This window comes from Schistocerca nitens, chromosome 3 (genome assembly GCF_023898315.1).
Source record: "Schistocerca nitens isolate TAMUIC-IGC-003100 chromosome 3, iqSchNite1.1, whole genome shotgun sequence".
Lineage (NCBI taxonomy): Eukaryota > Metazoa > Arthropoda > Insecta > Orthoptera > Acrididae > Schistocerca > Schistocerca nitens.
The window spans coordinates 566,320,296-566,330,564 of NC_064616.1; the positions used below are offsets into that span (position 1 = coordinate 566,320,296).

The window sequence follows — 10,269 nt, forward strand, 5'->3', positions numbered from 1 at the left end:
TATATAGATGAGGAACAGCAAAGAGCCTATAATTCCACCTTGGGGAACGCCAGAAATCACTTCTGTTTTACTCGATGACTTTCCGTCAGTTTCTACGAACTGTGACTTTTCTGACAGGAAGTCACGAAGCCATCGCATAACTGAGACGATATTCCATAAGCAAGCAATTTCACTACAAGCCGCTTGTGTCGTATAGTGTCAGAAGCCTTCCGGAAACCCAGAAATACGGAATCGATCTGAAATCCCTTGTCAGTAGCACTCAACACTTAATGCGAATAAAGGGCTAGTTGTGTTTCACAAGAACGATGTTTTCTAAACCCACGTTGACTGTGTGTCAATAGACTGTTTTCTTTGAGGTAATTCATAGTGTTCGAACACAATGTATGTTCCAAAATCCTGCTGCATATCAACGTTAACGACATGGGTTTGTAATTTAGTGGATTACTCCTACTACTTTTCTTGAATATTGGTGTGACCTGTGCAACTTTCCAGTCTTTGGGTACGGTTCTTTCGTCGAGCGAACGGTTGTATATGATCGTTAATTATGAAGCTAATGCATCAGCGTACTCCGAAAGGAACCTAATTGGTATACAGTCTGAACCAGAAGACTTGCTTTTATTAAGTGACTGAAGTTGCTTCACTAGTCCGAGGATATTTACTTCTACGTTACTCATGTTGGCAGCTGTTCTCGATTCGAATTCTGGAATATTTACTTCGTCTTTTTTTCTGACGGCATTTCGGAAGGATGTGTTTAGTAAGTCACAGCCTTCCGAAATGCCTTCACAAAATAAGAGATGTTCTGGGGGATATTTTTTCTGTTTTGTCTTAGAGTGTCTACAACATTAGTCTGTCTATCCGTCAGTCTACAAAATATGTAATGGGAAGAATACTAGTTATCTATAAACAATGTTACCTCTACCCAACAATGATTCGTACATGTTTACCACTACATTTCTACTGACCGGAGGCTAGGAGCTGTCTATAAATTTTGAACGAGACACAGTAGCCAGTCCTACCCCGCCAGGGTAGCACAGAGCGCTAACGAGCTGCTTCCTGGACTCGGGTAGGCGCGCCTGCCCCGGATCGAATCCGCCCGGCGGATTAACGAGGGACGATGTGCCGGCCAGCCTGGATGTGGTTTTTAGGCGATTTCCCACATCCCGCTAGGTAAATACCGGGCTGGTCCCCACGTGCCGCCTCAGTTACACGACTCGCAGACATTTGAACACTTTCGCACAATTCCATGGATTACACTCGACGCAGACAGTTGGGGTACGCTAATTCCGTCCCGGGGGGTACGGGGTGGCGGCAGGAAGCGCATCCGGCCACCCCTTAAACACTAACATGCCAAATCCGATTAACGATGGCTGACCCTGCGTAACTGCAGGACAAGGCTCAAGCGATAGATAGACAGTAGACAGTCCTTGAGTCACGAATTTTTTAGTATTTTATATCAAATCTTGTACATTTAGATACATTGCATTCTACACATGCACTACACTTTCGTCTAGAGTAACGTCCTAGTACGGAGAGCACAAATGACAAATTTGAAAAAAATGCTCAATGGCTAATCTAGTTTTTTCAATTTATCATGTTGTTCTTATTTTTCATCATTTATGAAATGCCAAAAAAAACGTTAAGTAAGTGTGAATCTTTCTCCTCTTTGTTTAATTAAAAACAGGTGTCTCCGAATACCCGTTTTTCCTCCATTATAATTAAATTCTAGATTTTCGCACTTGTGACATCACAATAACTAATGGAAAATATGTCCTAGGCTCATCTGGTGTAGTTTCAATCCACGTATCGTTCTCTTTTATTCTTTCAATCTTTATTGTTCAACTGTTTGTTTCGCACAAGCGTTGGTCTCATCAGGAATAAGTTCGAACAATGCCCCTATATATTCTTAAATAAAAAAAGTTTAAATGCTGGCTGTGATTTATACGAGGGCTATCCACAAAGTACATTACGTTTTGGAATTAAAAATAAATAAAGTATTGGAAATTTTTTTTATTATATACAGATGAAAGCCACACTTAAATACTACTTTTCTACACAGTTGCCATTTAAATTAAGGCACTTATTGTAGCGATGGACGAGCTTGGAAATTCCTTCGTCGTAAAATTCGGCCGCCTGCGCCTTCAACCACGTGGTTACCTCTTCTTGAAGCTGTGCGTCGTCATCAAAACGCTGCATAGCCAACCACTTCTTCATTGCTGGTAATAAGTGGAAGTCGCTCGGTGCCAGGTCGGGACTGTACGGAGGATGAGGAAACAACTCCCACTTAAAAGATTCGAGAACTTCACGAGTGGCATTTGCCGTGTGGGCCCGGGCGTTGTCGTGAATCAGTACGATCTCTGAGCCCAACTTTCCCCTGCGCTTGTTTTGTATTGCTCTTCTGAGGTTGTGCAGAGTTTGGCAATACCTTTGAGAGTTTCTTGTAGTGCCTCTTTCCAGGAAATCCACAAAAATCACACCTTTTCTGTCCCAAAAGACAGTCATTACGTGGTTGAAGGCGCAGGCGGCCGAATTTTACGGCGAAGGAATTTCCAAGCTCGTCCATCGCTACGATAAGTGCCTTAATTTAAATGGCAACTATGTAGAAAAGCAGTATTTAAGTGTGGCTTTCATCTGTGTATAATAAAAAAAATTCCAATACTTTATTTATTTTTAATTCCAAAACGTAATGTACTTTGTGGATAGCCCTCGTATTTATTCAATAAATCTTCACGAACTCCAGTATAAACATTGAAGGGAAAGATAACAGTTATTATCATTTCTTCATTTCTCTTTCACTCTGCTTGGAGTGCGTCGTAATACGAATACGTGTTGAAGGAGTCACTGTACAGTCATCACTATCGTCACTTCCATCGCTGCTTTCGTAACTAGATTCACTCTGAACTAATGCTTGCAGTTCCTCAGAATCTGAATCACTCACTTCGTTATCGCAATTAAAAACACTATCAACAAGCTTCTGTAAACCAGCGTCATCACCACCACGAACCACATATTGGTGGTTTACTAAGTTGAAGTTTAGAATACATTTAAGAGCCAACTGTCGGCTAGAAACTGAACTCCATGCATTCATATATTGGAGCTGAGCTCGTAATACGCTTTAAATGCCATAGAAACTTCGTACTTCTACAGATCGTCATTTGAAGTGGTTGGGTTCAATGTCTTCGCCTGTCACTAAAGTATACAGGCCACTGCCGTAAACCACACAGCATATGGAAAACAAGTCGACGCTACGTCGACAACCGAAAACGCAATGCACAGCGAATGTTACGATTACTAGTAACGTGAGCCCTATCCAGAACAGATGAACGACTCACAGATTTATCTTACACAACACTACACAATCCAACAGAAGTCAAAGGCCAGGTCCAGAAAGCGAGGTAATAGCGGTATTCGAGAGTCGGCGTAATGATGGGTTCAGTAACGAAACACGAACTGCTTGCTCCCATGTTGTTGTTGTTGTGGTCTTCAGTCCTGAGACTGGTTTGATGCAGCTCTCCATGCTACTCTATCCTGCGCAAGCTTCTTCTTCTCCCAGTACCTACTGCAACCTACATCCTTCTGAATCTGCTTAGTGTATTGATCTCTTGGTCTCCCTCTACGATTTTTACCCTCCACGCTGCCCTCCAATGCTACATTTGTGATCCCTTGATGCCTCAAAACATGTCCTACCAACCGATCCCTTCTTCTAGTCAAGTTGTGCCACAAACTTCTCTTCTCCCCAATCCTATTCAATACCTCCTCATTAGTTACGTGATCTACCCACCTTATCTTCAGCATTCTTCTGAAGCACCACATTTCGAAAGCTTCTATTCTCTTCTTGTCCAAACTGGTTATCGTCCATGTTTCACTTCCATACATGGCTACACTCCATACAAATACCTTCAGAAACGACTTCCTGACACTTAAATCTATACTAGATGTTAACAAATTTCTCTTCTTCAGAAACGATTTCCTTGCCATTGCCAGTCTACATTTTATATCCTCTCAACTTCGACCATCATCAGTTATTTTACTCCCTAAATAGCAAAACTCCTTTACTACTTTAAGTGTCTCATTTCCTAATCTAATCCCCTCAGCATCACCCGATTTAATCTGACTACATTCCATTATCCTCGTTTTGCTTTTGTTGATGTTCATCTTATATCCTCCTTTCAAGACACTGTCCATTCCGTTCAACTGCTCTTCCAAGTCCTTTGCTGTCTCTGACAGAATTAAAATGTCATCGGCGAACCTCAAAGTTTTTACTTCTTCTCCATGAATTTTAATACCTACTCCGAATTTTTCTTTTGTTTCCTTTACTGCTTGCTCAATATACAGATTGAATAACATCGGGGAGAGGCTACAACCCTGTCTCACTCCTTTCCCAACCACTGCTTCCCTTTCATGCCCCTCGACTCTTGTAACTGCCATCTGGTTTCTGTACAAATTGTAAATAGCCTTTCGCTCCTTGTATTTTACCCCTGCCACCTTCAGAATTTGAAAGAGAGTATTCCAGATAACGTTGTCAAAAGCTTTCTCTAAGTCTACAAATGCTAGAAACGTAGGTTTGCCTTTTCTTAATCTTTCTTCTAAGATAAGTCGTAAGGTTAGTATTGCCTCACGTGTTCCAACATTTCTACGGAATCCAAACTGATCTTCCCCGAGGTCCGCTTCTACCAGTTTTTCCATTCGTCTGTAAAGAATTCGCTTTAGTATTTTGCAGCTGTGACTTGATAGTTGGGTAATTTTCACATCTGTCAACACCTGCTTTCTTTGGGATTGGAATTATTATATTCTTCTTGAAGTCTGTGGGTATTTCGCCTGTCTCATACATCTTGCTCACCAGATGGTAGAGTTTTGTCATGACTGGCTCTCCCAAGGCCATCAGTAGTTCTGATGGAATGTTGTCTACTCCCGGGGCCTTGTTTCGACTCAGGTCCTTCAGTGCTCTGTCAAACTCTTCACACAGTATCTTATCTCCCATTTCATCTTCATCTACATCCTCTTCCATTTCCATAATATTGTCCTCAAGTACATCGCCCTTGTATAAACCCTCTATATACTCCTTCCACCTTTCTGCCTTCCCTTCTTTGCTTAGAACTGGGTTGCCATCTGAGCTCTTGATATTCATACAAGTGGTTCTCTTCTCTCCAAAGGTCTCTTTAATTTTCCTGTAGGCAGTATCTATCTTACCCCTAGTGAGACAAGCCTCTACATCCTTACATTTGTCCTCTAGCCATCCCTGCTTAGCCATTTTGCACTTCCTGTCGATCTCATTTTTGAGACGTTTGTATTCCTTTTCGCCTGCTTCATTTACTGCATTTTTATATTTTCTCCTTTCATCAATTAAATTCAATATTTCTTCTGTTACCCAAGGATTTCTAGTAGCCCTCGTCTTTTTACCTACTTGATCCTCTGCTGCCTTCACTACTTCATCCCTCAGAGCTACCCATTCTTCTTCTACTGTATTTCTTTCCCCCATTCCTGTCAATTGTTCCCTTATGCTCTCCCTGAAACTCTCTACAATCTCTGGTTCTTTCAGTTTATCCAGGTCCCATCTCCTTAAATTCCCACCTTTTTGCAGTTTCTTCAGTTTCAATCTGCAGTTCATAACCAATAGATTGTGGTCAGAATCCACATCTGCCCCTGGAAATGTCTTACAATTTAAAACCTGGTTCCTAAATCTCTGTCTTACCATTATATAATCTATCTGATACCTTTTAGTATCTCCAGGATTCTTCCAGGTATACAACCTTCTTTTACGATTCTTGAACCAAGTGTTATTGCTCCCATGCCCGGTATTTATTTACAGTAGACAGCGAACAGTCATCCCCACGTGACGTGTTTTCCGCGATCACTAGGCCTGCAGCTGTCGAAGACGGAATTATTGAGCCGTACACAAAATATCGCAGCCACTCTCCGTGTCCGCCTCCATACCGTTGGAATGGCGGATATTAGAAATTTTATTCACATTGTACGTTATTTGCACTACTATTTGCATAGTATAGTCCTGAGGCAGGGATTGCGGATCTCCTGCTGCCTTTTATGCAGGTATTTTGCACCGATAATAGGTAAGTGTTTTTAACAAAATCGAGTTGTTTCCATCAATCTTAACATTCCCTTAAAATTATCGATGAATCACAACATAGCGTTGTTTAAACTTCAAAGGCAGGTACTAAATATATTAATGAATAGAAATAAAAATCAATAGAAGGGAATAATCTTCTTAAGAAATGAAACACATCCACCCATGCTTACATACTACATCTCACCAATACTTTCAAACCCATTTACGGGTACAATCAATTCAATAAGCTCATTGGTGCTTAAATGAATTATTGTGTATAATACCGCCAGAAATGAAGCACATCTCAAAAATTGATAAGGACTGCAGAAGAAACTGACCGACTGCGTCAGGATCATCTCGACATTCATCTGGTTCAGTTTAAAAAATCAATGTAAAATTCGAAGTTAATGTCTCGGCATGGCAGCCACACTTCTTTTTAGTGTGATAAACGTTAGGTGTTATACTTTTGCAACTTTCAAAATAATATTTTCATCGCCTCCAAAAGCTTCACATTTTAAGTATTATTCAAATGTAACCCACTTACCTGGAATTCACCCGTCAAAGGCATACTTCGTGTAGTAAAGCGTTAAACTTAGGGTCTCGTCATGAAATATGTTTATTGGATTACAGCACATCATCGAGTCCTCTAATAACAATAGCTCAAATACATCAGTGAGACCTGATGGTTGTCTTCGTACACAAACGAGAGACGGGACTCTGCCACGACTGACCTACACCTCTGTAGACACCGTGGAACTGTGTGTGTACTGTGCTATCTATCGACAAGAAGTGTATTATCTGCAGCAGATAAGATACTGGAGCGCTTCTGAGGCAATATATCTTATTCTGAATATAATTCTGGTCACGCCCACAATGACCATTCAAGGTCGGTTACTGACATCTCATCCTTCCTCAGGATCAGTTTGTAAGCCATAACTTGAATTTCTGCCACTCTTTCTTTATTTATTTATTTGTGCATTTATTTCACCTGGTAAGACTGGGGTCTTCGGGCGTTATGTTACTTCTAGCCACACATCCCTATCGAGTTACCACGGCAGTTTGCATAGTATACGAACAATATAAAATAATAACAATAATAGGAAGAAGAAGGTGAAAAAGAACATATATTGTAATGCGTATGTGGAATTTAATAGTATAAGTCTCATTAAGCAATTTCCGCATTACGTTCACATCGAATGTGCGTAATGACTTGTATCAGGAACTTGTGACAACAATACAGAAGGAAGTAATGTGGAGAAGAAGTTGACTGGCGATAGGAAGAGCAAGAAATAATGATGTAAGATTATCAGATGAGATGGAAGGGAAACAGAAATAGAAATTAATGAGAAGAGATTGTTTACAACGTGACAGAGAAGCGGATTCCCTCTTGGACAGAAAGAAAACAGCAGGGATAAGTCTATGGTTCAGATTTTAATCCATATTAACAGCACGCAAATACATCTATTCAAGCTCATCATTACATTATACTCTATTCGATCGGTACTGGAAAATAAGGACGAAAACTGAAAACGGTGTAAAAGAGTATTATTTCACGTGTTTGCCTATGTTCTGTCGAAGATTAGAGAGAGAGAGAGAGAGAGAGAGAGAGAGAGAGAGAGAGAGAGAGTCAGTCTTGCTTCGTTGTATGTTAAGTGTTTCTATTTTTACCCTTGAATGATGAACTGTGGCAACATGTTTTCTTTTTCACCACATAATTTAATGCAACAGTGGCCAGAAACCACATGCATATTTCTTGAACTCATTTGCAGAACCGCCAGATTATAGCTCACGTGGATGCCAATTTCCAAAACAGTACTCACTACACGACCACAGTCGGTATTACTACACTGCCTGTGTAATGTTATATCCTATCACCTGCTACTTCAAAATACAGAATAAAACTTCGCACGAGAAAAATCAGTCGATCGCAGCAGCTGGAACCAACCTATGTTTTGTTTTGCACCTGAAGACTGGTTGCTGAGCTACCTCGCCGCAAGCCTGTAAACTGGAAAATTGGAAATTTGTGGTAAGGTCTTATGGGGCCAAGCTGCTGAGGTCATCGGTCCCTAAGCTTACACACTATTTAATCTAACTTTAACTTACGCTAAGGACCACACAAACACACACACACACACGCCCGAGGGTGGACTCGAACCTCCGACGGGGGGAAGCCGCGCAGACCGTGACAAGGCGCCTCACACCGCGTGGCTACAAGACTGTAGCACACAACAGGACGCTTCTTATTGCAGGAACCATGTAAACTTATACGACCAAATCTGGGGGAAGTAAAATGCAGACTTTTCAAACCAGAGACAGATTTCAAATTTATATTTTAAATTGCATCAGCTGGGACGTAACGGCCGGCCGGAGTGGCCGTGCGGTTCTAGGCGCTGCAGTCTGGAGCCGAGCGACCGCTACGGTCGCAGGTTCGAATCCTGCCTCGGGCATGGATGTGTGTGATGTCCTTAGGTTAGTTAGGTTTAAGTGGTTCTAAGTTCTAGGCGACTGATGACCTCAGAAGTTAAGTCGCATAGTGCTCAGAGCCATTTGGGACGTAAAGGTTCAAAGTTTGATGCGTTCAGAATGAGCGACAGGAGGAAAACGGTGGTCAGTTCCTCGAGACATGCGAAGCAACTTATCACGTTACTTAATTCACAGCATTAAAACTGCAAAGCTTCAGATTTATAAAATGAGCAGTCATAAGCGTACATGAAACAAAGATTCTTTCTAAGAAGCAGATGCATGAATATAGGGTAGATCGGTTTATGTGATCTGCGAGAAAACTGACGACAAACATTATGTTGTAGTGAATCTAGTCCGAAACAGCAGTGACGCCGGTAACTTTTTTGTGCCAAAATAAAAGTAACCCAATTCCAGCTGTCGTTAGGAAACAAATAGTTTTATATCACGTCCAAATATCAAATCAAGTCTATTACTCCTTTTAAAACAAATATCAATAATTCTGCTTACAAAAGCTGTGTATAACGTTAAAATTCAAGTCCAATCACTGCCAATCGATTAAGGAACGATTATCTCCTATTCAAATGCTAACACTATGCCGATTCACTTGAACCACGAAAAAAAATTCGTTGATCCATTTAAAAGAAGTTAGTACTGACTGTCTTTTCGATATTCTGCAGAACCCTGACGCTAATTCGAAAAGTCAGTCATGGTCTTAATTTTCTGCATGAGGGATAAACACGCGGCCGATGTGTACTGCTGACTGCAACTGTTTTTAAAATTCAAACTATCTGAATCCAAGTTTGGAAGTGAGGTATTTGGTAGCTAATTTACTAAAATTTTAAAGGTACATCTCCTTTCTGAAAACCACTTTAGTTTACCGTACCTGAAATTACCCAATATACAAATTCCTTAGAAATTAAAATGTGCTTGCAGTTCTTCGTCTCCATAGTTACTGAATGGCGCACTTCCAAGCACTCAGCATTCCACTCTGAACCCTCTCCCAACTTACGCTGATAAGTCAAAAAATTAATAGCTTATTGGTCCACTTACGGAACGCAGCACAACAGCAAATCTGCGTGGCATGGATTCAACAAGTCTTTGGTAGGTTTCCGAAGGTATGTCGCACCAAATGTCTATGCACAGGTCCTATAATTCCCATGAATTACTGGCCGATGGTTTGTGGGCGCGGAGGTGGCGCCCAGTAACGTCCTTGTCGCCTACTCGTGGTTTCACCGTCCTTTTAACAACATTCCATATATACTCACGACAGCAACAAGCGACAGCCGACAAATCTCCTTTCTAGGCATCTGCCCTTTATCAACGTGGCTTATGTCAGTGGATCGCCCCATTTACGGCCCATATCGTCGCTAAAGTGATTCCACATTCGTCTCTGCACCACTTATATACTTTTCCTACAACGGCACGTGCTCGCAACGCCACCAGCCGGCATTCTGTTTCATGGTGAAATGTGGCTCATCAGTGGATTTCTGAAATCGGGAATTCCACGGTTTCCCAAAAGCTGCAGATCGCTAACTTCAAACGAGTTTTCCTTGTTGCTTCCAACTTCTGGCGATCTTTACGCATATTAGCCTGAAGTTGAAACAGCTGCGTTTTTTGGCGACGTGACAGAGGGGCGAGGGGGGGGGGGGGGGGGGGATAGTGACCGGCAGTTGATCGGAGCCCGTCCCAATATCTAAACGCTACCGACTCTTCATTTCCAGCGGTCGCCGCAAGCAATCCGTTTC

The 10,269-nt window shown here is 41.6% G+C and overlaps 1 protein-coding gene across 1 annotated transcript in view; it reads right to left on the reverse strand.

Moving 5' to 3' along the window:
* LOC126248471 (klarsicht protein) overlaps positions 1-6,665 on the reverse strand; it is an 892,903-nt gene extending 886,238 nt beyond the window's left edge. Inside the window, exon 1 of the mRNA XM_049949484.1 lies at positions 6,606-6,665. Within this exon, the coding sequence (XP_049805441.1) occupies positions 6,606-6,629 (24 nt within the window). The 5' untranslated portion in view covers positions 6,630-6,665. The remainder of the gene's footprint in view (positions 1-6,605) is intronic.
* Positions 6,666-10,269: the final 3,604 nt, after the last annotated feature.